Source organism: Heteronotia binoei, chromosome 5 (genome assembly GCF_032191835.1).
Source record: "Heteronotia binoei isolate CCM8104 ecotype False Entrance Well chromosome 5, APGP_CSIRO_Hbin_v1, whole genome shotgun sequence".
NCBI classification, from domain to species: Eukaryota; Metazoa; Chordata; class Lepidosauria; order Squamata; family Gekkonidae; genus Heteronotia; species Heteronotia binoei.
Genome location: NC_083227.1, coordinates 37,502,469 through 37,529,198, shown reverse-complemented (window position 1 = coordinate 37,529,198; position 26,730 = coordinate 37,502,469). Strand labels below are relative to the sequence as shown.

General features: G+C 47.7%; 2 protein-coding genes across 3 annotated transcripts in view; both read right to left on the bottom strand.

Moving 5' to 3' along the window:
- Nucleotides 1-377: 377 nt before the first annotated feature.
- On the bottom strand, nucleotides 378-9,555 carry LOC132571953 (C-type lectin domain family 2 member D-like). The gene is made up of 5 exons (XM_060238746.1): nucleotides 9,477-9,555; nucleotides 6,011-6,094; nucleotides 4,410-4,606; nucleotides 2,183-2,280; nucleotides 378-550 (listed from the first exon to the last, which is right to left on the bottom strand). The coding sequence occupies exons 1-5, from the start codon at nucleotides 9,553-9,555 to the stop codon at nucleotides 433-435; spliced, it is 576 nt and encodes a 191-aa protein (XP_060094729.1). The 3' UTR covers nucleotides 378-432.
- Nucleotides 9,556-17,477: 7,922 nt separating this feature from the next.
- LOC132571447 (C-type lectin domain family 2 member D-like) overlaps nucleotides 17,478-26,730 on the bottom strand; it is a 38,784-nt gene continuing 29,531 nt past the window's right edge. For both annotated transcript variants that reach the window (XM_060238240.1, XM_060238241.1), the window contains exon 6: nucleotides 17,478-18,553. In XM_060238240.1, coding sequence (XP_060094223.1) covers nucleotides 18,424-18,553 — 130 coding nt within the window. In that variant the 3' untranslated portion in view covers nucleotides 17,478-18,423. The remainder of the gene's footprint in view (nucleotides 18,554-26,730) is intronic.

The window sequence follows — 26,730 nt, the reverse complement described above, 5'->3', positions numbered from 1 at the left end:
GGGGTAGAAAAAGTGAAGACAACTTTTTTTTCCTCTCTCTCACCTATACTACTAGAACTTGGGCTACCTATTGAAGCTGATGGGCAGTAGATTTAGGACGAACAAAAAGAACACCTTTATTCAACCAACAGTTCAATTGTTGAATACATGGCCAGTTGCCGTAGATGGTTTTGAAAGAGGATTCATGGAAAATAGGTCCATCAGTGGCTACTGGCCAGGGTGACTGAAGGAAACTTCCATATTCAGAGGCAGTATGCTCCTGAGCTCCATCACTAGAGGTCAACTAGGAAGTTCTTGGCAAATAGGAGCTATGGAAGACCTCGGCAAATATGTCCTTCTTGTTGGCCCATAATGGCCAATGGTTGGCTGTTGTATGAAGCAGGATGTTGGACTGGATGGACCACTGGTCTGATCTAACAGGGTTTGCTGTTCTTATGAAAGTGTGCATCCAGCAGCTTTGCTGCAGATGAAAGGTAGTTCTGCATGGCACCCAGAAGAGCTGACTTCATTGTCTAGATAGACACAGTCACTTCCACCAGTGACTGTGAGCCTGTAACACAAAACCCACAAAACTAGATTAAAGCAGAAAAAAGACAGATTTCATGTTAAGTTTTAAACAGTTTTCATTTCTTAAACATAGATAGATACAAAGAAAGACAGTCCTATATGGTAAGAACGAAGAAATTGGTCGAAGCACTAAGCATATTTGATTTTTTAAAAAATAAGGGCAGGAGTTGATGAATAGGATTATTCTTCAAAAATTCACAACTTATCATACAGAATGGGGTGTGTGACTGACAAGATAAAATGATCCATGTTGCATGATGGCGGATTATTTGCCCACGCTAGTTAACATTTTTATACAATGACCACTTCAGTGAATGCTCCATCAGGCTTCAAACACATGTCATAAGTGAGATTCAGCATGCCCTGGGTCAACCCATTTTTCACAGATTTTCCAAGCCAGTAAATCAGGACATGCTCAAGATTAATCAAGAGCATTCACATAACTGAACAAAACAGCAAAATTAACCTCCCTGTATTCAGGTTATTTAGGAGCCCTGTGACGTAGAGTAGTAAGCTACAGTACTGCAGTCCAAGCTCTACTCACGACCTGAGTTTGATTCCAGTGGAAGCTGGGTTTAGGTAACTGGCTCAAGGCTGACTCAGCCTTCCATCCTTCCAAGGCTGGTAAAATGAGTACCTAGCTTGCTGGGGGGAAAGTGTAGATGACTGGGGAAGGCAATGGCAAACCACCTGTCATGATCCTGGGCCTAGTGAGGCCTGCAGGTCCCAGGGAAGCCTGCTTAGGAGTTGCTGGGAAAAGCCTACATCTCCCAGGATCCCCTCTGACTGGATAGGAAGGTGTTTGGAGGGAAACAGGCCCAGAGAGGGGTGGGGCCTGGGAAGAGAATATAAAGGCCAAGCCGAGGAAGTGGGTGTTCTTTCCCTGGAAGGCTGAGCTGGAGGTAGGCTGTGCCTGAAGAGCATGAGCAGGGGAAAGGTCCCTCACCCAAGGGAAGGGGTGAGTGCTGGTTAGTAGTTTAGGGACTGTAAGTTAAGACACGTTAGGACTTTTGTTTATTTTCCCTTCACCCTGTTACTGTTTCATGCACTTTGTTAATTTATCTTGCACTGCAATAAACCTTTTTGTTGTTGTTGTTCACTCTGCCTGGTCCTCACGCCTATTATTTGGCCTAAGCTACAGGAGGCCTGAAGGGCTTGGGAGGAGACTTTCGGCCTTCTCAAGGGGAACCCTTAACCCAGAGTGGTGGTAGCACTTTGTAAGACCCCCCGAGTTGTGACACCACCCCATAAAAAGTATGCCATGAAAACGCTGTGATGCAACATCACCCCCGAGAAGACTGGTGCTTGCACAGGGGATTACTTTTTACCTTTATATTCAGGTTATTGGATTTTAAAAACACTTTCTAAATCTGCATCTCCCTAGTCCTATCACAAACTGAGGAAAAATTAGCAATTAATGATTCTGGGAAATAAAATGAATACAACCTCATCTACAGTAACCTACTTCCATTGGGCTTTATATCCAGCCGTTCATATATTTCACACTACTTGTTCAGAACTTGTTGAGAAGTATGCTGGCAAGAGTAATGACAGGACCCAACCCAATGACAGTCAGCTGCAGATATCAAAAAGATCAAAGGGAAAGAGAACTCACACTGACTTCTCCCCATTTGGCCACACCCAGGACTGATTTGACGTCTTTTTTAAGCCAATCCAATAAGTACCTTCATCTTTGATTCGCATCACAAAATCCTTTACAGATCAGAAAAGATGGATGTTAGAGTCCTGAAGTTAAATATTTACAGGCCTACAAGTCAGCAATAGAAAATATGTGGGCACACCAAAACGTGTGTGTGAGATGAAAAAAAGAAAACCTAGCCAACAACTTCCCTAGTTTCTATCTCTACAAACTGGCCACTCTCCATCCCATCCCATATGGCCATATCCAATAGATGTGCCAAAAAAAAATTCCAGTTAAGATGCTCTGTTCAATTGTTATAACAGTCTTATTGTCCCATGTACTTTGTTTAGTGTCTAAGCTCAGGTGCATATTAGAAACACCTATACTGGCTCAGCCTCCAACATATGTCATCATTTGTCAACAATGCCATTCTGAGGCAGTTTCTATGTGGGGGAAAAAGAAACAAATTTTATATTTAAATGGCAATATTCAGAAAACTGAGGTGGGACATAACAGTCTATTATGACATGCAGCTGATGACCTAAAAAACTAACATTCCTCAGTAATGGAATCTGAAAGGGAGACTAAGGATGGGCACAAATCGAAGCACAATAAAATAGCCAATTTGTGGTTCATTCTGAATTGGTTCGGTTACTTGCACTGGGCAAAAGAGCCGCAACCAGCTTACTCCCAGACCTCTGTGAGCTCGCACAATTTCACACTAGACCTTTAATCCTGGTTTAACTCTGTCCCCAAACTGGTATTCTACACTAGAATCAGAGAAACCAACTCCATGACTCTATGATTCTATTATTTTAGTGCAGAATGTCAGCTTGGGGACAGGGCTAAACCAGGATTAAAGGTCTAGTGCGAAACTGGTCTGAGTATCTTGTCCTGCCATTTCCACTGTTATAAAGCGAATGGTGCCGTAAGACCACAGACCACCTGCCAAGATCTTTTAAGATGCCAGCACATGTTACAGTAAGTCAGAACTTAGTTTTCTCATTGTTGCTCATTTTTCTGCCTGAAATCATCACTTGTTTGCTTCTTCAGCTGTAGCATTCCAGACTTACAAGGCAAACGTGCATGTAGGAGAAGAGCGATGTTGAGCAAAAAAAACCTGCTGAAACAAAAGGTTAAGCAAACCTACCCACTCTTTCTCTGCTCAAAATCCCCTCCCTCCACAAAGTTGCTTTACTCTTTAAATAACAATATCAGGGTACCATCACATACATTGATCCATAATGGCCTTGATCTAATGCAGCATTTCTGCAGACAATATTCATCTACAGAGCTTAATTGCTTCACCTCCCCATTCCTGCTCCAGTCCCAAATACCCCACAAAATGCACTTCCTAGGATTCCCTGTTCCCCAGGCACACACTTCTAATGCAGGGGTGTCGAACTCATTTGTTTTGAGGGCTGAATCTGACATAAATGAGACCTTGTGAGACCAGGCCATGCGTGTACCTATTTAAGATTAGGTAGCAGAGATATAAACTTTATAAAGGACAGATAAACACAACTGAAGATTTTAAAAAAAAATTAAAACATGCTTAAAACATTAGCACTCATCACTTTTAAAGGTGCTTTCTTTGTATTTTTCCCATGCGATCCAGGGAACTGGGCAAAGGAAGCTCTGGCTCTTTCCTTCCTTCCACAGGGGACAAGGAGGGGGAGGAGCCTCAGCCAACAGTAAGGAAGAAAAGTTTGGTTTAGTAGCTCTGCTGTGCAATTGAGAGTGCCTGGCAAAGCAAGCTCTCCCCCCTCCACCCCTTCCTCCTCAAGGGAGGAACCTTAGCCATTTGAGAAAATAGAGGCTTTGCTCTGTAGCACCTGTGCAATTGAGCAAGCCTTGCAAAGCAAGTTGTGAGGGAGAAGGAAGAAAGAAGAGGGAGAAGGAAGCAGATGACAGCCAGTTGCTTGGGGGCCTGATAGGAGTTCTTGATGCAGCCCTTGGGCTGCATGTTTGACACTCCTGTATGGGTATTTTGGGCAACAGTGGAAGTGCAGTGAGAAAGTCACTCTCCATGGACAAATTTACTTCCATCAACAGAAACACCCCATTGGAGCCAACCCATTGTGGATAGCTCTCTAGAAATTCCACAACATTCATTATGCTGCTATGCATAATAATTCTCTATGCAGCATAATATCTGCATCAATCAACACAGCAACTCCATTCCCTACCCATCTCTCACCTTTTCTTCTTGTTCAAAACTAGCCAGGGAGGCATTGTATACAGAACAGAAGGCCTGGCTGGAGGTCCAGTTCAGTTTTTCCTCTGAAAAGAAGTAGCACTTCTCCTCATATCCAATCCACTGATGTGGACATTGGGCACTGCAGTATCCACCATGTGCACAGCTCCACTGCTCAGTTCTTTTAGTTGCCAAGAGCACTGAGAAAGGAACAGAGGATTAGATCATGCCCTGTCCTAACTCCTGTCGACAGAAACTAGGAGGGATTGGACAAAGGATGGTTTTACATGAAAATAAGCACTTTAAGAAGAAGAAATTGGATTTATATCCTGCCCTCCACTCCAAATTTCAGAGTCTCAGAACGGCTCACAACCTCCTTTATCTTCCTCCCCCACAACAAACACCCTGTGAGGTGGGTGGGGCTGAGAGAGCTCTCACAGCAGCTGCCCTTTCAAGGACAATCTCTGTGAGAGCTATGGCTGACCCAAGGCCATTCCAGCAGGCGCAAGTGGAGGAGTGGGGAATCAAACCCGGTTCTCCCAGATAAGAGTCCACGCACTTAACCAGTATACCAAACTGACTCTCAAACTGACTTTTAAAAGTCAGGTTATACAAAGGTTTACATGCAAACTCAGTTGGCCAATTTGTTAAGTTAAGCAGATTCAGGAGGGGCAATTTTGAGTGCATGGGGGAATTGCAGCTATTGCTGGCAGCTTTTCTTCCAGATTTCCCTTCTGCCAAACTGCCTTTCCTCCTGCAGGGTTCCAAATGCTGGTTGCAAACTCACTAGTGGAACCCCACATTTGGGGAACTCGATGGGTGGAATTTGGAAAAGAAAAGCAATTTACAGAGAAAGGTTTAAGGATCCAGGCAAGGGAGAGGTAATGCTGGTTGGAAAGGAAGGCTGATTTTCTAGAGGGGCTGAATACACTTGTCCTCCTAGATAACATTGGCTTTTTCAGACCAGGCTCAAAGCTTGGGGTATTTGTAGACTCAGCCTTGCTGCTTGAAAAGCAGACAGACATGGTGGCCAAGAGTACCTTCCATCTGCTGTATGTGGTTTTCCAACTCTCGTTACCTAAACACAGCTGATCTGGCCATGCTAATCCACGCTTCAACATACACTCCATAGGGCTGCTCTTGAAGCCAGCCCAGAAATTAAAACTGGTTCAGTCTGTGGCATCTGACTGCTATCAGAGGTTAGCTGTTTGGAGCATATGCTGCCCATTTTGAAACAGAACTTCAGGGGACTTCAGAGAGCTGTGTTTCTCGAAAGCTTATGCCACAATAAAATTTGTTAGTATTAAAAGGTGCTAATGGACTCTTTACTATTTAACTATTATTGTAAGCTGCCCTGAACCAAGAGGAAAAACAAGATACGAGTGTTTTAATAAACTAATTAATAAATAAGAATCTGTTCCCCACCACCACAGATTTCTTCAAAATTGCCCCTTGCAAAGCAACTTGTCTTAAGAAAACAGGCACTCAGGTGCAAAGATTTTCTTTGGGTTGGCAGCACTCTCAGTCAGGCAATAACAAAATCATCCACAATGGCCAGATCTGCCAAAAAAAAAAATTATGTAGCATCAGTGTGGTCTACTTACCTATGATAAGGATGATAACAAGAATAAGGAGGAAGCTTATGGCAACATCTTTGCTCAATACACGTTTGCATGTCCTGGTTTTTGCTAGAACACAATGAAAAAACAGCAAAGATGCTTAGAAATACTTGTGAGCCTGACCCAAATAATCTCTGTATGAGCTACTGTTTAACATGACATCTTGTATAAGATTAATGTTAGGTAAAAAGGCCAACAGTTATGTTGGGCCATTTGGGGGAAAAAGCAACAATAAGTTGGCTTGGAGCTGACAATAAAAAAAGTAGAATTCAGAATTGCAAGGCAGTTTCTGAGTACACTTCAAGTCTCTCCAGCCTGAATTTTACAAAAAAAAAAAGTTTGAAGGGCAGGAGAAAGATGGCACTGTTATTATGCCCAAGACTAACAGTGTAATCCTGTGAAGAGGTATGCCATTCTAAGCACATTGACTTCAGTCAACTGAAAAGGTGTAATTCAGATTAAGAAGACTGCACTGTTGGGCTGCAGATTGCTACGATCTTTCACTGGAATTTAGGCCAGGCCTAGTGTAAAAAAAAAAAAATCCTAACCTCTTGAAAGGGGGATGGGACAAAGCTACTCTTTCTTTGAAAATGTAAGGGCTAGCAATAGTTTGGGTCCACACATTATGTTAATAAGGGGAAAGAATTTGTCCCTACACAAGCAGAGCTGGAAATTAATTCCGCATAATGTCCCAGACAAGAGGCAAGAGAAATGGATGGTGTTTGGTGGTGACTGGAGGGCATGTCTCTTCGCCCTAGAAAGGAGAAGTCCCATCATTACTTTGTGAGACCCCATAAAGCCATTAGGATACAGCTGTTGTTTGGTCTGATATGTGACTCACTAGCAGAGAAGCATAAACATTGTGTTTCTTGGAGAGGCGCATGGCACTTGGAAGAAGTCAGTGGGCTGCAGTACTCTGTATATTGGGAGCTAGCTGTCAAGGACAATACAAGACAATAGTTGTGATGACACAGCCACCGATTGGAAAGGCACCTGTTTCTGTCAATCGCTCAAGTTGCAGTTACACAAACAGGATTTTATGCAAATATACAACTACTCTGGAACATCTGAGTAGAGATGTCAAATTTCCAGAGAATTTTTTGAAGCCATGGAAAATACCTTGGGGGTTTTCTGTGTTAGAAGAAATACAAAACAGAATTGTGTGGAAAATAGGCACACATGCAATATTTACTTTCTCATCAAGCCTATACTATGTCAGTATAAAATGGGGGAGGGGGTGTTGAACCTGAGAGGACTGCAGGGTGCATCTCATTTCCCCCTCACATGGTATTTCCTCCTTCCTTTCCCTGAAAACCCCCATAGCCTCTCCCATTTTTCTGCTTCCTTTTCACCCTTCCCACTTACCAGTCAACCCACCTTTATCTATGCCTCCCACCCACCCCCACCCTATCTTCAGCTTTCTTTTCTTCCCTCCCCCTGAAAGCCTTTCCCTGGGAAAACTAACACCCCACATAACTACTCTCAGTGTTTGCTAAGTTGAGTAAAAGCTTCTGAATTTAAAAGTAGCCATTCTTATTCTACTTAGATTTCTCATGCTAACAAGTCCATAGACGCTATAGCATACATAGACACAAAGACCAGATGAGAAGGTTATGAAGTTTGTTTGGTCAGAAAAGCACTACTTTTCAAATAATGTATTTTGAAGCTTGGTGAACAAGCCACATCTATGCCTGTTGCATTTCATTCCAGCTTAGCATGACCTCTCAGTGTAACCAATATCTGGCTAATTGTTATAAACTACAATTTCCTTTTTTCCAGAGTTGCACTCTTTCAAAGCATTTCTGAGAGAAGGGCCAACCTTCTTAAAGCTATAGGCTGCATGGTACGTTTTGGGAACATGTCCATAAGCCAGTTGGGTGGGTTATGGTCTTTTCTTCCTTGGATCTTATTTTTTGTTAAAAGAACAAACTTTCTCCTACAGGAAAGTTGTTGTGTAACTATCCTCTTATAACACAATAACTAGCATCCTTTTCATTCCTCTCCACCTCCCAGCTCTACCCAGGAGTTTGAGCTGGATTATCTGTTCAGAGAAAATACTCAGTTTGAGGAGGGAATGAGGGTCACAGCAGCCTGAGAAAAGTATCATTGGCAAAGCCCAAATTAAGGGTAGGGGTGCACATCTGTCCATGTCCAGAGGGACCTGGAATGAACTGCAGTGAGCATGCCTAGAACTATAAGAAAAGAACTGAAAACAAATTGCCTGATATCATGCTTTAAGAAAGTGCATGCAAACATTTGCCTGTGTACACACAAACACACACACAATAAGTTTATAACATCTTGTAGGGAATAAAATGCCATTTCATGATGAAACAGTCAGGCCTATGTCAGAACACAGCACAACCTTTAGCCAAGAACTTGTGTCTCCACAGGATTTCCCCATACCAGGCTAAAATGAACTACCCATTTTCACAGGATACTAACCCCTCCCCATTAGGTGCTTCCCTTACAATACTTGCCTGCCTGAGTAATAGCTTGTATAGTGATTGCATCATAGTAAAATCTAAGAGAAAAAGGAAAGGTCCCCTGTGCAAGCACCAGTCATTTCCGACTCTGGGGTAATGTTGCTTTCACAATGCTTTCACAGCAGACTTTTTACAGGGTGGTTTGCCATTGCCTTCCCCAGTCATCTACGCTTTCCCCCCAGCAAGCTGGGTACTCATTTTACCGACCTCAAAAGGATGGAAGGCTGAGTCAACCTCAAGCTGGCTACCAGAAAACCCAGCTTCCACCAGGGATCGAACTCAAGTTGTGAACAGAGCTTAGGACTGCAGTACTGCAGCTTTAACACTCTGCACCACGGGGCTCTTTCAGAATCTAAGAGACCCAGGTTCAAATCCCTAGTCTGCCATGGAAGCTTGCTGCATGAACTTGGAGCAGTCATTCTTTACTCTAGCCTACCTCAAAGGATTGTGGTTCTCATGATCCACTGGAGGAGGGGGAAATGGTGCTGTAAGTCACTTTATGTCCCCACTGGTATAAATACTCTGAAAATCTGGTTTCTGCCACAGCCAGAAAACGGCACAGGTTTTTAGTACACATAGGCCCACTTTTGGCCAGGATTTTAGGCTCATTTCTGGTCCAAAGCTGCTGCCTTTACCTGGTGTCACCCCCTGCTCAAGGTTTCCATTAGGACAGAGTACTTCTTCATGATTCTTGCTCATGTTCCACAATCAGCTACAGTTACAAATCAAACTCCTTGTCTTGGCTTAGCTGCAACGAGACATGAGTTAGTCAGGGTCAATTCACAGGTTACAAAGTCATAAGAACATAAGCCCAGCTGGATCAGACCAATAGTCCATCTAGTCCAGTATCCTGTCTCACAGTGGCAAACCAGTTCCTCTGGAAGGCCAACAATAGGGCATAGAGGCGAAGACCTTCTATTGATGTTGCCTCCTTGCTGGGGTTGTCAGTTCCTTCATGGACTTACCAGGAGCAGGAGGAAGGTTCAGCTGATGTTGCAGTGATGTGTCTACATCACTGCTGATGTGACCTGGAAGTGATGGCATGACACAGTGACATTGAGGCAACACTGGTATTTAGGCAAAAACTCTATGGTAAATTTGGCTTCTACCATAGAGTTTTTGCCTAAATACTAGAACATCACCCCAATATCATTATGTCATTTCCAGGTCATGTTGGAACTGATGTAGACACACCTCTGCAACGTCAACTGGGCCTTGTTTTTTCTGGGTAAGTCTCCCCTGCTGGTCAGCTGTAGGGGGATGGGGCCTGGTGGCAAGGGAACCCCACCTGTACCAGGGGATCTGGCAGTCAGTCCATGTAGACTTGGGTAAAATAGAATGGCTAACCCAAGAAATAATTTCCCCTGTGTTCTGGAGACGCAGCCCTGTCTGATAACTATACCTGATATCCTGCAGAACATTTACCCCATCATAAATATGTTCTGGAGGGGTGGGTAGTCAAATTTTATAAAAGGAACAGAGCTGGTGTGAAGTATTCATTCTGCAAAAATGGAAAGGTAAACTTACTCAAAAGAAACATTCTGCCTTATACAAAACTGTTTTCAGGGCGACTCCTACCAATGTGGAACCTTTTTTTTACTCAACATGCATTGGGAATTTAGCTTGGGGCACCTCACAATAAAACTGTGTAAATTTTTCACTGGTTTGCAAAAGGGCTAATAATTAGAATCATAGAATCACAGAGTTGGAAGGTACCTCTAGGGTCATCTAGTCCAACCCCCTACACAATGCAGGAAACTCACAAATACCTCCCCCTAAATTCACAGGATCATAGAATCATAGAGTTGGAAGGGACCTCTAGGATCATCTAGTCTAATTGTGAATCAAGAAATCAAGTCTCTGGCCATGATTTTCTATTAACCACCACCACTCCTCTTCATTCTTTTCAAGGTTGGAACAATTTCAAAAATTCAGGAATGCAACTGAACCATGCCTTTGGTGTGTGTTTTTTAAAAACCTGTTCTGTAATTATAAAGGAGTATCTGAGCCCCAGTTTTATTGAAAGGTGAGATAAGAGAAGTGTCAGTTGGAGCCAGACTTTCAGGAAAGCAAAGAGAACCATGCACAATTTAAAATGGCTAGCACTCAGGCCAGAATTGACTTGAACTGATGAAGCACAACACTGGTAAATGAAAAGATAGGGTGCTAGGCGGCATAGGTGTAAACTACGGAGGGGGCTCTGGAGCTCCTGCCCCCCTCCCCGAATTTTTTCGATGGGGGCTAAGCCTTCCCCCCACCCCCACCCCGCAATACTCCTTTGAAATGATCTTCTTCAAAGGCATGTGAAGCGATAAAGCTATCCCCTCTGTGTTTTTTCCCTCTTGGCTGCCAAGAAGGAAATCAGAGACTCAGAAGTGTATCTTTTTCACCTTCTTACAAATGCTAATTGAGCTACAGTAAACATCCCCCTTCTCTCCCCTCCCAGGAAACACATATGTGTGAACAGGAAGACTGCTTTGTCTCTGGGAAAAGCTGCTTTGACCTGGGCAGACCTGAGTCAAGTGGGTGGGGAAAGAACTTTGATAATGTTTATGGGTAAGGCATGGAGTCCATTATCAGTAGGGTGATAAATGGAGTCCACTTTTCAGTAGGGACAGATCTCTCAGATCTACAAAAAGGTGTTTATTTTATCCTTTCATCCGGCCTGCCTAGAGGGCTGAAGGAGGACAATTGATATTGCAAAAGGTAAGTTTTCTGCAAAAATGTTTGCTGTATCCTTGGACTCTTTAGATTAATTACTAAGGTTTTGATATGCAGAACACATCAATACTTAAATATGTTTGGTGTCTGTTGGAAAAGAAAGTATACCTTGACCCTCCCTGGTTGCATCTACTTTCAGTGTGGTAACAGTCAGGCTGCAAGGTTGGGCTCAACATACTTACAACTGGGGGAAAGTGAGATTGGGAAGAGGGGATATGAAGATCAGAGGCCTTTTAAAATTTCCTTTTGTCCTGTGTGCAGTCCAGAGACAACATTACCAAGGAATGTGCACTCTGTACATGTTCATGCTTTTCAATTTGCTGTTACCTAAAATGGTATGGTACAGGTTCAAAGGAGCAACCAACTAGCTTACAGATTCAGGTGGGGTAGCCATGTCGGTCAGAAGCAGCAGAACAAGTTGGAGTCCAGTGACACCTTTAAGATCAACCAAGTTTAATTCTAGGTGTAAGCCTTCATGTGCATGCACACTGTTTTATTTAGATCCAGGTGGGTAGCTGTGTTGTTCTGAAGCAATAAAGTTTTGAGTCCAGTGGCACCTTTAAGACAAACAAAGTTTCATTCTAGGTATAAGCTTTTGTGTACAAGCACAAGTCAGGTGAAACAGAATTTAGACTCAAGTTGTATAAATACAGGAGTTGTCCTTGAAAGGGCAACTTCAGGGAGAGCACTCTCAGCCCCACCCACCTCACAGAGTGTCTGTTGGAGGAGGGAAAAAGATAAAGATTGTAAACCGCTCTGAGACTCTGATTCAGAGAGAAGGGCAGGTTCTAATTCTACTGTCTTCTTCCTCCTCTTCTTTCTCTTCATCCTCATCTCAATTTATACCCCATCCAACCCCCTAGCAAAAAAACATCCATGCCTCATGTCAGAGAAATATTTGTGTCTGTGTGTAACCCCAGAAACTCTAGTGTCTGAAACAATATCAGAAGGTAAGAAGGCACTGTGAAGGGGCTATAGACACCACTTTGTTGGTGTTAAAGGTGCTACTGGGCTCCAACTCAGTTCTCACATTTGTTGACTGCTTTATTATCTGTACTAGGAGTAAGGCCCATTGTTAAGAAAAATACAACGGGCTGTAGAAGGAGGCTCTGAGCAAGTGCCTGCCATCCTTGCTCTCCCCACGCCCCCCCCCCCCCCCGCAACGCAAGGGAAGCTAATGTCTGCCATCTAGAGAACAGTTGTAAATCTGAGCAACCTCCAGTGCCTCCCCAGAAGGAAATGGCATTGTACCTGTCTGAGGTCCTATTCCTTCTCAACCCCACCCTCTCCAGGCCCCACCCCTAACCTGGAGTTGGCAACCCTATCTCCTTTCCTTTATCTGCCCCTCTGACTTCAGCTTTTCATTGCCTTCCCCTTCCCTGCAGCTTCTACAGTGGGGGAACCAAAGCAGTTTGCATCATTCTCCTCTCCCCCCATGTGATCTGAACGACAACCATGAGAGGCAGCTTCCACAGCAAGAACCTGAGTCTGGCACCTTTTCCTGAGTTTGGCCCAGTCCGTGGGCATTGTTGGGGGGGGGGGGTACTCCCTAAATTTATGGAGGGAGCTTCTCTATAAATTCATAGGTAGTGATAATGGAGGCCCCTCCCTGGGATGTCACTGGCTCCTCCCTATGATGTCACTGGATCAAATGCCTCTGGCTGGGCCCCTGCCCAGCCACCCACTCAGAAATTGAAAAGTCTACGCCAGCCCCTGCTAGACAGCTGAACAGCAATTTATCCAGCCACAGAAACTGAGGGAACCCTGCAACAGCCCAAGGCACGGCAGCCCTTCTGTTTCAATCCTGATAGACTCCAACGATCTTTAGGGCCTGGAGGACAGAGGCTAGCCGCTATTGAGAGCTGGCCAGTTCCTGGCTCCCTCTTAGAATATTTCTGCACATTTTCTCTCTGTAAGAAAAGTTCTGCAAATGCAGAATACAGAAGGTATTGCAGTGGTATCTAAACTTTAAAAATTCTAGATTTAACTTTTTTTAACAAAGAAAAGCCTCCTGTACTCTGTAACTGGAACTTTAGGTATCATATGGATACTTATGGAGATCTTTAGTTAGGACTGAAATGATCGTTGGAGTTTCAATTGGAATTAATTTATTCGTGTCCCACACCCGCGGTAGGCAACCACATTCACATAGGGGTGCAACGCGCATTGCGGCTGCCACATAAAGATCCACGAGCTAAAGAATGCGGCGGTGAGAGGCAACAGGGCAGCCGCTTGCTCGGAGTTCTAGCATCTTAGCTTCCCGACGCACGCACTCATCCACTCGCACATACCTACGCAGCCAGACCACCGCAAGCTCTCCAAACGACAGCTCTCTAGCTCTCCCAGTTGTTTCTTATGCGCAGCCGCTCCTTCCCTAATGCTTGGCATTTGCTTCCCCTGGGAGGAGGGGGAAAATTCCTAATCCCTTCGTGCTAAATACCTGGTGGCGATTCAAAAGTCCCGCGCCAGTTATTTGAAAAGCACTTCCCCGGAAGGACTTCTACGTAATTCCGAGAAGACTGCCCTGTAAACCGCCACTAGAGGGAGGAGAGTGCAAAGCTCTTTTATGCGGGCATGCCTTTTAATCTCATGGTAGCAGTAGAAAAGGGTGAGAGTCCAGGAGCGCCTTAAAGACTAACAAAATTCGTGGCAAGGTAGGAGCTTCCCTGACTCACTTTAAGGTGCTTTAGGATTCCTGTTTATTTTGGTCTGTATATGCAAGTTACCTCTTTCTGCCTAAAAGCTTTGTAGATTTATTTCAGCAAGGTTATATAGTGTGACAGTGACTGACACCATCCACCAGACTGTCTCTTCCTTTGAGAACGCACGCATAGCTGGTCTTGAGGACAAAAGGAGATTGAGGAAGAATCGCACTGCTACAGCACCAACCCCAAATCAGACTTTTCCCTGCAGCCACTGTGGTCGGATCTGCCTGTCCCGCATTGGTCTTGTCAGCCACCAGCGAGCCTGCAGCAGATGTGGACTACTGCACCCTTCTTAAATCTTCGTTCGCGAAGTCAAGCCGAGAGAGAGAGAGAGACTGACATCTTTTTGTTTTTAAAAAATGAAAACCTTTTTTTCCCCTTTTCTTCAGTGGTTATTTGCTGCCCTGCTTTTAATTTTAGCTCCTTGCTCATTTTTTTCTGGGTTGCTCAACAGATTTCTCCCCCCTTGCAGTTTTATATTTTTATTAATTATGCAGGATACATTTAGCTGAATTATGGTGTAAAATATTTTAACTGTATCTATACAGATAAAGGGCTTGGCCTGTGGCAGACATAACTCATCCAAAAATAAAGTGAAGAGCTTCACTCCTCACTTGACCCATTATTGAAATCCTTTCCTATTGGTCCATTATGGTGAGACGTCCATAGAGGGATCATATGTCTCCCCCCCCCCCCCGCCTTATAGGGTTTCTCGGCTGGGAAGGTAATTACTGCCTCCCCCAACATCCCACCTATGCATCCCACAAACTCAGAACTGTTTCTGTATAAATAAACAACTTTCTATATAAACTATAAGCAACAAGATTTCATAGAGGGCTCATTTCCCCCACATAAAATAGACATTCTGGGACAAGTGGAGACACTGCTTAGGCCCTTGGAAGGGTCTGGGCACCTGTTACTTTTCTGTTGATGTATGAGGTATGTACGCCGTCTTTTCTACTGCTATCAAAACTTGAACCTCCACTGTGCAGCTTTCCAAGCCACAGCTGCCATTAAAACTGGGATAAACATGCCTAGCAGCTGTTTAGAAGGCCAACATAACTAATTACAGGCTAGCTTGGCCTTGTTAGATCTCGCAAGCCAAGCAGGGTCAGCTCTGACTAGTAATTGGACCACTAAGGAAATTCCAGAGTTGCTACATAGAGGCAGGCAATAGGAAAACACCTCTGAATGTCTCTTGCCTTAAAAACAGGGTTGCCCTAAGTCTGGTATGACTTGATGGCAATTTCCACCACCACCACCAGAAAGACTGCTGAGCATTTCATCATCTCTAAAGTGAGAAGCCAACCTTAGCCCCCTATTTCTGCTACTTTTCTGATCATATTCCACAGCTGAAGTCATGGTTGAATTGTACAAACTACCAATGGACTTCTCCTGCAATTGTGAATGAGATGCTTGACATCATTCATAATGTCCTGCATACATCAGTGAAAGAGGTCAAAGCAGCAGCTTACTACAGTGTAAATATGGATGAGACTACAGATATTGCCCCCAAGGAAAAGTTTTATTCTGCTTCTGCGTAGCTGGAGAAAATACATTTCTGGAAGAAATGTTTTTTGGGCTTGTATGAAACTCCACCCCACCCCCATTTAGAAAGATGTACTCTGTCACTTTAATCTTTCCATTTAAAGATGCTACAGTCAATGTTATGAAGTGTCAAATGTTGCTGGACATTTTTGTAGCCTGCAGGCTTGTGTAAGGGAAGAGCACTATAAGTGGTCACTGTATAGCACATCAGAAAATATTGGTATGTCTACAACATTTCTGGGACAAATAGCTGACCTGGTTTCCTTTGTGAGAACTTCATCCAGATTCCTTCCTTGATTTCAACAGGGAGGCACCCAGCAGGCTTCATGTGGAAAAAGAGTGGGGAATCAAACCCCCAGTTTTCCAGATTAGAGTCCCCCACTCTTACCCAGTACTCCACGCAGACTCTCACTGAAGCACTGAAGGGCCCTGGCAGCAACTGCAAGGCCCAGTACAAAAGGAAGTCAGCCAGCCAGCTATTCACGTTTGTTCCTCTAACATAAGTGATAAAGAAGAGAGAAACATCTCGCATCCAATATGGTGCTGGAGTGGAATGGGCACTACTCCATGGGTAGTGGTTAAGTGTGCAGACTCTTATCTGGGAGAATCAGGTTTGATTCCTACTTGCAGCTGCTGGAATGGCCTTGGGTTACCCATAGCTCTTGTAGAGGTGGTCTTTGAAAAGGGAGCTTCTGTGAGAGCTTTCTCATCCTCACAGGGTGTCTGTTGTGGGGAAGGAAGATAAAGGAAGTTGTGAGCTGCTCTGGGATTTGGAATGGAGGGTGGGATATAACTCCAATATCTTCTTATCTTGCCCAGTTTCAGGGTCAGTAAGGAGATGGATGAACTACCTATCACCACCTTCCATCTCCCACCCCTCTGCAGATGTTCCTGGAATACTGGAAACCGCTCCAACCAAACAGGGGACTGCTAGGAGATTGGTCTAGACTTGAGGCACATATAGTGAAGTTGTCTCAGTAGACAGTTCAGTCTCATAGTACAGTGCATGCTTTGGGTACAATAGGCCTCAAATTGAAGTTCCAGGTCACATTACAGAACTGCAGATTAACAGGTGCTGAGAAAGGCCTTTCTCTGCTTCAGACCCTGAAGAGTTACTGCCAGTCAGAATAGACAAGATTGTCAGACCACCACTCCCTCTGCAGTCTTCACCACTGCTCCACAGTGTTCCTAAAGTGGCCCACAGCAATTTTAAAATATCAGAAGATTTTTATTTACTTAATTTGACTACACCTTTCTCCCCAATGGGGACCTAAAATGGATGACATCTTTTTCCTCTCCTCCGTTTCAACTTCAAAGCAACCTTGTAAGAGAGGTCTGGCTAAATGCACAACACTAGTTCAAGGTCACGCTTCTGTGGCAGACCAGAGATTTGAAACTGGGCCTCTCAGATTCTAGTCCAACCCTCCAACCCACTACACCACCCAGGCTACTTTTGCTATTATTAACCATGAGTGCCATTAATAGCAATAGCAATGGATCACAGACTACAGAAGTGCAGAATTAGAGGATTAAATTACTTGCAGAGTTATCTAGTACTGAGGGTTGATGAGCCTAGTAACTAATTAGAGTTGTCAGGTACCCTCTGCAGACCACCAGTGCGGGATAGGGGGTTAGAGTTGGCAGATCCAGGTTGGGAAACTCATGGAGATTTGGGGATGGATCCTGGGAAGGACAAGGACCTCAGTATGTTGAAGGCCATAAAGTCTGCCCCCCCCCAAGGCATCTATTTTCTTCAGGGGAACTGTTCTGTCATCTGGGGATGAAATGTAATTCTAGGGGATCCTGGAGGTTGGCATCCCTAATACTTGGCCTAGAAGTTTTTTCTAGTTTGTTTTCCTTATCTTTTTTTTTCTTTTGGTGTGTGTTGGATCTGCTGCAGATCAGGAGGAAAGAAGCATGCACTGTACCTAAGTAGTTTATCTGTTCCATGCGTCTGAAAGTTAAGTAAAGGTTTTACTTCTTGAAACGATCTTCAGCCTGGAATTGTTATTTATTTGCAAAAGCATGCCATTTTTCATCAATAACATTTACAAAACTGCAGCATAAGTTCAGCCACCACATTAAAAAAAACCTGGAGAAGAATTTTGTGGCCAGTTATTTTCTGATTATCTTATTGTCCTTCCTAGGTAAAACTACTGAGAAAATGGTGGCAGAACAACGCTGAGCTTTCAATAGGGGACCAACAGTGGGGGATAGGAGGGATATTTCAGACCAGGCTATGGGACAAAGACAGTAATGGTGGCTTTAGTGTAAATGACTAAACTAAAAATTGACCCAAAAGAAAAATACAGTTCCTTGAGACGCAGCAATATGAAAGCAGAAGTCTGAAAGAAGCTTTGGAAAAGAAACGTCGCATTTTGCCGGAGGCTGGGTCCGCACAGTGTCAGTGTCTCTTTTCTCATAACAAGAGGAAGCAAGCTGGCAAAGTCTGTCCATGAAACTGGTCTTAATCTGGATGAGAAGTCCAGCATCATTTGAACGTCCACCTCTGAGCTGCTCTGCAGTCCTCATTCGATAGTACTGGGATATTAGAAACTGTGGAACAGTTCATTTGTGTCTTTGTATATGCTTTGTAGATGGTGTACATTAGCAACTGCCTGTTTAGAAGGCTATTTAGAGCCTAGCAGACCTTTATATATTGTGGATCTGTAACTTTATACCACTTGTATTGTGAATTTGTATGCATGTTGCCCTTATATTAAGCTGAACTACAGATTTTCTAAAAGTTATTTCTGATTATAAGACACAGTACAAAGTTTTGAAAAACTATAAGTTTACTGGTTCGTTAGTTCAGTGTTGTTGTTTTGCGGTTAAACAGAGGCACCACTCTTCTGTAAAGCTGCCAGCCAAGAAACGAGTTTCCCAAGAAAAGAAGCAGGGAATGATGGGATAGCAGGGCAGGTCATGGTGCCACCTTCTATCCTGTTCCAGTCAGATTAGAAAGCTTGCTGCAGATCCAGAGATGTTCTGTGCTGCACCTTGAGACGCTGGCTTGGGCTTCAGCACTCAAATACGCACAGTTGTCTCCCTCTCCAAGAACTTTCAGCCTACAACACAAAAGACAAGGTCAATTCAAGGGTTAGTTAGTTCCCTGACACCATGAAATAGATACTTGGACATCTTCAATAGTTTACAATGGCGTTTCCCAAAAGCAGGGTTGCGACCGGGCCACGGAGGCCTCAACGCCGGGCCTCCCGTTCCCTGACTGCTCCCCATGCCTCCTCCCTCCCTTCCCCACCTTGGGCAGCTCAGTTTCAGTGCGTAAAGCCCCCCCCCCATTGCCAGGAAATCAGCGCTCACTCTGTGCTGGGCCAAGCCGGCAGCTCAAACAGACCGCTGCTGAAAAGGGCGTGTGGCTTCTCCCTCACCAGCACTTCCTGGATGGGAAGGAAGTGCTAGCAAGGGAGGAGCCACACTAGGGTGACCATAATGTCTGAAGGCCAGCCAGGGACACCTTTTGGGGGGGGAAGGTAGGGGTGCGCGCGCGCCCTGCGGGAAACAGGAAGTGGCGTCACTTCCGGTGACGTCATGCCACCGCCGGAAACAGGAAGTGGTGTCACTTCCGGCGACGTCATGCCACCGTCGGAAACAGGAAGTGACATCACTTCCGGTGACGTCACTTCCAGTGACGTCATGCCACCGCCGGAAACAGGAAGTGACACCACTTCCTGTGACATCATTTCCCCCGCGTCACCTGCCGGAAACGGGAAGTGACACCACTTCCTGTGACATCATTCCCCCCCCCCACGTCACCTGCCGGAAACGGGAAGTGACGTCACTTCCTGTGACATCACTTCCCCCAAATGACATCATTTCCCCCAAATGCCACTGCCAGAAACAGGAAGTGACTTCACAGCACTTCCTCTGACATCCCCAAAAATCCCCCAAATATCACCGCCGGAAACAATTTTGTTCTCAAATCCTGTATATACTTCATCAGTATATGGGATAAGGCACTTTCTCAACTGTGCTGCATAATGCAGCCTATTTATTTTGTCCTGTTTGCTCTGTTGGCTCTATCTGCGCCACCTTCATCACTTTCGGGGTGTGGATCCCCCAGTGGGGTGGTCTCCCGACTCCCTCCGCCGGCTGTTTCTGATAGCCCTGCGCCCCCTCTTTCATTTGATATGTGTCCCGTGCGGGTGCCACCCTCCCGCCAGGAGATGCCGCAAAATGAGCCCCCTTGAGGCTTATGGCGGCAGGGCTCGGGGGAAGCGAGCTAGACTGCTGTTCTTTTGAGGGGTTATAGAGTGTTTCGAGCCCGTCCCTGTGGCATCGGTCCCATCGTTGTGGGACCCAGGGGGCCGGCGCAGCGGCACGCCGAAGCAGCCTGACACAGGTCGAGATGCAGGACAGGAACCCGGAAGTGACCGACAGGCTGCTTCAGCGTGCCGCTGCGCTGGCCCCCTGGGCCCCACAACGATGGGACCGATGCCACAGGGACGGGCTCGAAACACTCTATGACCCCTCAAAAGAACAGCAGTCTAGCTCGCTTCCCCCGAGCCCTGCCGCCATAAGCCTCAAGGGGGCTCATTTTGCGGCATCTCCCGGCGGGAGGGTGGCATCCGCACAGGACACATATCAAATGAAAGAGGGGGCGCAGGGCTATCAGAAACAGCCGGCGGAGGGAGTCGCGAGACCACCCCACTGGGGGATCCACACCCCGAAAGTGATGAAGGTGGCGCAGATAGAGCCAACAGAGCCAACAGGACAAAATAAATAGGCTGCATTATGCAGCACAGTTGAGAAAGTGCCTTATCCCATATACTGATGAAGTAAATACAGGATCTGAGAACAAAATTGCACCAGAAGACACAAACACAAAGCTCCCTTACACTGAATCAGTGCTTGGGTCCACCAAAGTCAGTATTGTCTACTCCAGTCACAAACACAAAGCTCCCTTACACTGAATCAGTGCTTGGGTCCACCAAAGTCAGTATTGTCCACTCCAGTCACAAACACAAAGCTCCCTTACACTGAATCAGTGCTTGGGTCCACCAAAGTCAGTATTGTCACATAAGAACATAAGAGAAGCCCTGTTGGATCAGGCCAGTGGCCCATCCAGTCCAACACTCTGCGTCACATAAGAACATAAGAGAAGCCCTGTTGGATCAGGCCAGTGGCCCATCCAGTCCAACACTCTGTGTCACATAAGAACATAAGAGAAGCCCTGTTGGATCAGGCCAGTGGCCCATCCAGTCCAACACACTGTGTCACATAACAACATAAGAGAAGCCCTGTTGGATCAGGCCAGTGGCCCATTCAGTCAGGAAGGGAGGAGGGAGGGAGGGAAGGAAGGAAGGAATGGAGGAGGGAGGGAGGGAAGGAAGGGAGGAGAGAGGGAAGGGAAGGAAGGGAGGAGGGAGGGAAGGGAGGGAGGAAAGGAAGGGAGGAGGGAGGGAAGGAAGGGAGGAAGGAAGGGAGGGAAGGAAGGAAGGGAGGAGGGAGGGAAGGAAGAAAGGGAGGAGGGAGGGAAGGAAGGGAGGAGGGAAGGAAAGGAGGGAAGGAGGGAGGGAAGGGAGGAGGGAGGGAAGGGAGGGAGGAAGGAGGGAAGGAAGAAAGGAAGGGAGGAGAGAAGGAAGGAGGGAGGGAGGAGGGAAGGCAAGAAGGAAGGCCAGCCGCCCCCCCTCCGCCAGCCGCCCCCCCCTGATTTTGGCTTACCTTGATCCAGGGCGGTGGCGGCCTCTCCTCCGGGCTGCTGGCGGGGCTGGCGGCGGCTGCGGAGGCCGGGAAGGCGGCGGAGAGGCCGGCGCTGGTCTCTGGAGGGCCTCCAGGGACCAGCGCTGGCCTCTCCACGGCCTCCGCTGGTCTCTGGAGGCCCTCCAGGGACCAGCAGCGGCCTCTCCGCTTCCGGCGCTGGCCTCTGGAGGCCTCCAGGGACCAGCGCCGGCCTCTCCGTGGCCTCCACGGGCCTCTGGAGGCCCTCCAGGGACCCGCGGGGGCCTCTCCACTGCCGGCGCTGGCCTCTGGAGGCCTCCAGGGACCAGCGCCGGCCTCTCCGCGGCCTCCGCAGGGCCTCCAGGGACCCGCGGGGGCCTCTCCACTGCCGGCGCTGGCCTCTGGAGGGCCTCCAGGGACAAGCGCCGGCCTCTCCGCGGGCCTCTGGAGGGGCTCCAGGGACCCGCGGGGGCCTCTCCACTGCCGGCACTGGCCTCTGGAGGCCTCCAGGGACCAGCGCCGGCCGCTCCGCGGGCCTCCAGGGACCCGCGGGGGCCTCTCCACTGCCGGTGCTGGCCTCTGGAGGCCTCCAGGGACAAGCGCCAGCCTCTCCGCGGGCCTCTGGAGGCCCTCCAGGGACCCGCGGGGGCCTCTCCACTGCCGGCGCTGGCCTCTGGAGGCCTCCAGGGACAAGCGCCGGCCTCTCTGCGGCCTCCGCGGGCCTCTGGAGGCCCTCCAGGGACCCGCGGGGGCCTCTCCACTGCCGGCGCTGGCCTCTGGAGGGCCTCCAGCGACCAGCGGAGGCCGCGGAGAGGCCTTCGCTGGTCAGCGCTGGTCGCTGGAGGCCCTCCAGAGTCTCTGGAAGGCCTCCCGGGACCAGCGCCGGCTGCTCCGCGGCCTCTCCGCGGCCTCCGCTGGTTGCTGGAGGCCCTCCAGGATCTCTGGAGGGCTTCCAGCGACCAGCGGAGGCCGCGGAGAGGCCACCGCCGCCGGGCCCCGCGCACGGGCGGGGAAGGCGGCGAGTCAGGGAGGGAGCGTCCCTGCGCGTGCGCAGGGACGCTCCCTCCCTCACTCGCCGCCTTCCCCGCCGGCGCCCGCGGCCCACCGCCTCCGGGGCTGGCTAAACCGGGACCTCTAAATGGTCCCGGTATAGCCAGCCCGGGAGGCGGGAATAGGGGGCCAGAACCGGGACATTCCCGGGCGCCTGGGACGGTCTGGCCACCCTAAGCCACACACCCTTTTCAGCTGTGGTCTGTTTGTGCTGCCGGCTTGGCCCAGCACAGAGTGAGCGCTGATTTCCTGGCAATGGGGGGGAGGGCTTTACACAGCATGAAACTAACCTGCCTGAGGTGGGGAAGGGAGGGAGGAGGTGGCACGGAGAGGCATGATGCTGCGTGTTGTGGGGGGAGGCATGATGCAGGGGAAGGTGGGGGGCAACCAGGGGATGGCAGGCCCTGCGTGGCCCAATTTCCCACTGATGGGGGGGAGGCTTTACAGCCTGAAATTGACCTGCGGTGGGGAAGGGTGGGAGGGAGCAGTAGCGGGAGAGTCAGCTGCACGGCAAGAGTGAGCAGTTTTAAAGGTGAGTTGCTCCCATCCTGTTTCTTTCAGTTTCTTTTCCTTTCTTTTATCTTTCTTCCTTTTGTCCCTCCTTTCTTTCACTCCTTCCCTCCCTTTTCCTTCCTTTCTCTTTCTTTTTTTCTATATTTGTTTCCAACTCCTCTCTCTCTCTTCCCCTGTCTTCTCCTTCCTTCTCTCTGTCAGTCTTTTCCCCTGTCTCCCTCCTTCCTTCCTGCAGTTGCTAATCTGAGTAGATCTGGGGAGAGGGAAGCTTGAAACGCCCTGCCATTTCATGTTTTCCAAGGCTGAGAACATTTTATATTTTTAGTTTTCTGTGTGGTCCTTGTGCTTTTTCTTAGTTTTGTTTTTAAAATTGCATTGTAAAATCCCACTATTCTCCTACTTTTCGTAAACAAAATATTGCAAGAGTTTTAGGCTTGTTTGTACATATTTCATGTCTCCCAGCTCCACCCCCAAAGTCTCCTGGCTCCACCCCAAAATTTTAGTGGGCCACGAAGGAGAAGTATAAAAATAACTGGGCCATGGGGGGGGGGGGGGAGTTTGGGCAACCCTGGTTTACAAGGATGAAAACACATAAAAATGGGGGATGGGGGAGATCATCCAGATGCTTTACTCATGTCCCTTTGGATGACATGAATTCTGGGACTAGATTCTCTTCATGCGCCCAACTTACCAAGTTTTCCTGTACCCACCATTTTATTGTGAGGTAGGTTAAGCCAAGAATGTGTGACTGGCTCAAGGTCACTCAGTGAGTTTCCATAGCACGAATGGGGTTTTGAACATACGTTAACCACTTCACCACACCAGCACATATTGGGCTGAATCCAGCAGTTGCCTAAAGATCAAGTATCTTCTCCATATTACCCTTCCCCAGCAGTCTTCTCTAACTTCAGGAAAGTTGATTCCCTGAGATCATAGTGTCGTTTCCATGTGGCACAACATAATACCAATGTGGGTTCATAGGACAAAGAGATCAAATCATTCATCTCCTCCCTCTTCCATCATTGCAAGTCTGCTGACAAAAAGGCAGCTAGGGTGATTTTGCCCTCTTCCACTTCCTCACTGCAGCCTATCTGCCCATTCAGCAATTATTCCATGTAAGTAAGTAAGTAAATTTTAATTTATACCCCGCCCTCCCCGCCGAGGCAGGCTCAGGGCGGCTTACAGAACATGATATGGAATCATGGTATCACAATGACAGATAAAATCAACAATATAAGTACAATATAAATTAGTTTAAAAAGTTAAAACAATATAGTGGTGCTACAGTCTCTATTTATCCGGCAGCGTAATATTTATTCTGATTACATCCTAAAGGCTTCTTGGAAGAGAGAAGTTTTGCAGGCCCTGCGGAACTGATTGAGGTCCCGCAGGGCCCGCACCTCCTCCGGCAGCTGATTCCACCATTGGGGGGCTTTTATAGAGAAGGCCAGCTCCCTGGTCGTTTTAAGTTTGGCCTCCTTAGGCCCAGGGATTTCCAAGAGATTTTGTGAACTGGAGTGCAGTGCTCTCTGGAGAACATATGGAGAGAGGCGGTCCCTAAGGTAGGCAGGTCCTCGGCCATATAGGGCTTTATAGGTAATAACCAGCACCTTGTAACGAACCCGGTATACAATTGGCAGCCAGTGCAGTTCCCGCAGCGTAGGCCACACGTATTCCCACTGGGGTAGTCCCATTAGTAGCCTGGCTGCTGCATTCTGCACTAGCTGCCGTTTCCACGTTTGGTACAGGGGCAGCCCCATGTAGAGGGCATTACAGTAGTCCAATCTCGAGGTGACCGTCGCATGGATCACTGTTGCCAGGTCGGCTCGCTCCAAGAAGGGGGCCAACTGCCTCGCCCGTCTGAGATGAAAAAAGGCGGATTTGGCAGTGGCCGCTATCTGGGCCTCCATTGTCAAGGAGGACTCCAGTAGCACTCCCAAGCTCCTGACTTCCCACACTGGTACCAGTGGCGTCCCGTCAAAAGCTGGGAGGGGAATCCGCCCTTCCGGGGTGCCGCGACCTAGGCAAAGGACCTCTGTCTTCGCTGGATTCAATTTCAACCCGCTCAGCTTGATCCAATTAGCAACGGCTTGCAATGCCTGGTCCAGATCTATAGGGGCACCAGCGGCTCGGCCTCCCAACAATAGGTAGAGCTGGGTGTCATCAGCATACTGGTGACAACCCCGCCCATGTCCCTGGGCAAGGGGGCGGATAAAGATGTTAAATAATATTGGAGAGAGAACCGCCCCCTGAGACACTCCACAATTAAGTGGGTGCCTCTGAGACCGCTCTCCCCCAATCGCCACCCTTTGTCCCTGACCTTCAAGGAAAGAGGAAAGCCACTGTAAGGCTGACCCTTGAATCCATGCGTTGGCGAGGCGGCGGGTCAGCAGCTGGTGATTGACCACATCGAATGCCGCCGATGTGCATCCCACAACTCTGGGGGAGAAAAATCAGTGTTCCCAGGGTTGGAAGGAATGGCTGACAGATTGCTGGATCCAACCCAAGACCCCTTGCTGATTTTCATGATACTATCACTTTACTGAATTTGTAATTTGGATGTGATTACAGTTGTAAACTGCCCCAAGAAAATGAAAGGGTGAAATATAAATATATCCTGGGCTTTTTCTGTAGCAGGAACTCCTTTGCGTATTAAGACACACACCCTAAATGTAGCCAATCCTCCCAAGAGTTTACAGGGCTCTTATTACAGGGGCCTACTGTAAACTCTTGGAGGGACCCTCTTTTGGGGTTCATGGGATTGGACCCCCTAGTCCAATCTTTTTGAAACTTGGGGGTGCTTTTGAGGAGAGGCACCAGATGCTATGCTGCAAATTTGGTGCCTCTACCTCAAAAAACAGCCTCCCAGAGCCCCAGATACCCACGGATCAATTCTCCGTTCTGCCCTATGGGAATTGGTCTACATAGAGAATAATGAAGCGTCCAGCAGACATTTCCCTCCCACCATCGCTGCTTTCTAGCAACCCTGAAGCAGGGGGAGGACCTCCAAACCGAATGATCCCCTTCCCCAAACCTGGGGATTTGAAACATTTAATGGCTGTTTATTTTATTTTGGCAAATTTATATTCCACTCTTTCCCAGGCAGGCTCAGGGTGGATTACATCCAAGTAAAACCAGTCAAATACAATAAAACCAATAAAATGCAATTAAAACAACAACACAACACAGTACTGTATAACAAAGGCGGGCAGGCTCATAGTGCAGGTTGAAGTATGATCAGTGGCCTAGATATAATAATACAGATGAGAGATCACTGTGGGGGACGATAGCCAAAGGTATAGGCCAGGGCGTTTTTTAAGCCGGAACACACCGGAACGCTGTTCTAGCTGGCTAGGGTAGCGTTCCGGCTGCCTGCGTTAGTGTTCCGCCTCAGCCCTAGCAGCCAGCCGGGATTGGGGCCCAACCATGCTTGCACGGCATCCCCAGTGTTCCCTGCCGGCCAGAGTCAGGAGGCCCAGTTGCGCTTCCGAGGCATCATCCTGGCTCCCTGCTTGCTGGGGATAGAGCCACACTCTAGCCAGCCCAGCTCTGGGGCATGGCAGTCTCCCAGAGCAGGGCTGGATGCCTGAGCTTGCAGGGCAAAGCCGCGTTGCGCCATGGCTTCCCGGAGGCCGGCTGGCTAGAAGGCTTTTGGGCCCTGTTTCAGAGGCAGGATTGTTGCTGTCCGGGGTTCCCTGAGTCAGCATTGCTGTTTTGGTAAGTTTGTTGAAGCTTCTTGCTCACTCCCATCCCATTTATTTCTCTCTCTCTCTTTTCTTTCTTCCTCTGTGCCCCCCATTTGCAGAGGCCTTTCCTGCTCTCACGCTTTCCCACAGCCTTTCTGCGCTCTCTCCTGCCTCTATCTCTTCCCTTCCACCTTTCTGTACTCTCTCCTCGGCTCTGTCAGTTCCCCGCTGCCTTTCTGCACTCTCTTCCCAGCTTGGTCGCTTCTCCGCCGCCTTTCTGCACTCTCTCCCTGGCTCTGTCGCTTCCCCGCTGCCTT

Bases quoted from the DNA above. Each gene is read 5' to 3' on its own strand.
- LOC132571953 (XM_060238746.1), bottom strand. From the start codon at position 9,555: ATGCCATCACTTCCAGGTCACATCAGCAGTGATGTAGACACATCACTG. The intron at 2,281-4,409 runs GTGAGAGATGGG...TGATCTGTAAAG, and splicing joins GTTTTGAACAAGAAGAAAAG to GATTTTGTGATGCGAATCAA. The intron at 551-2,182 runs GTGAGTTCTCTT...TTTGTGTTACAG, and splicing joins CCAAATGGGGAGAAGTCAGT to GCTCACAGTCACTGGTGGAA.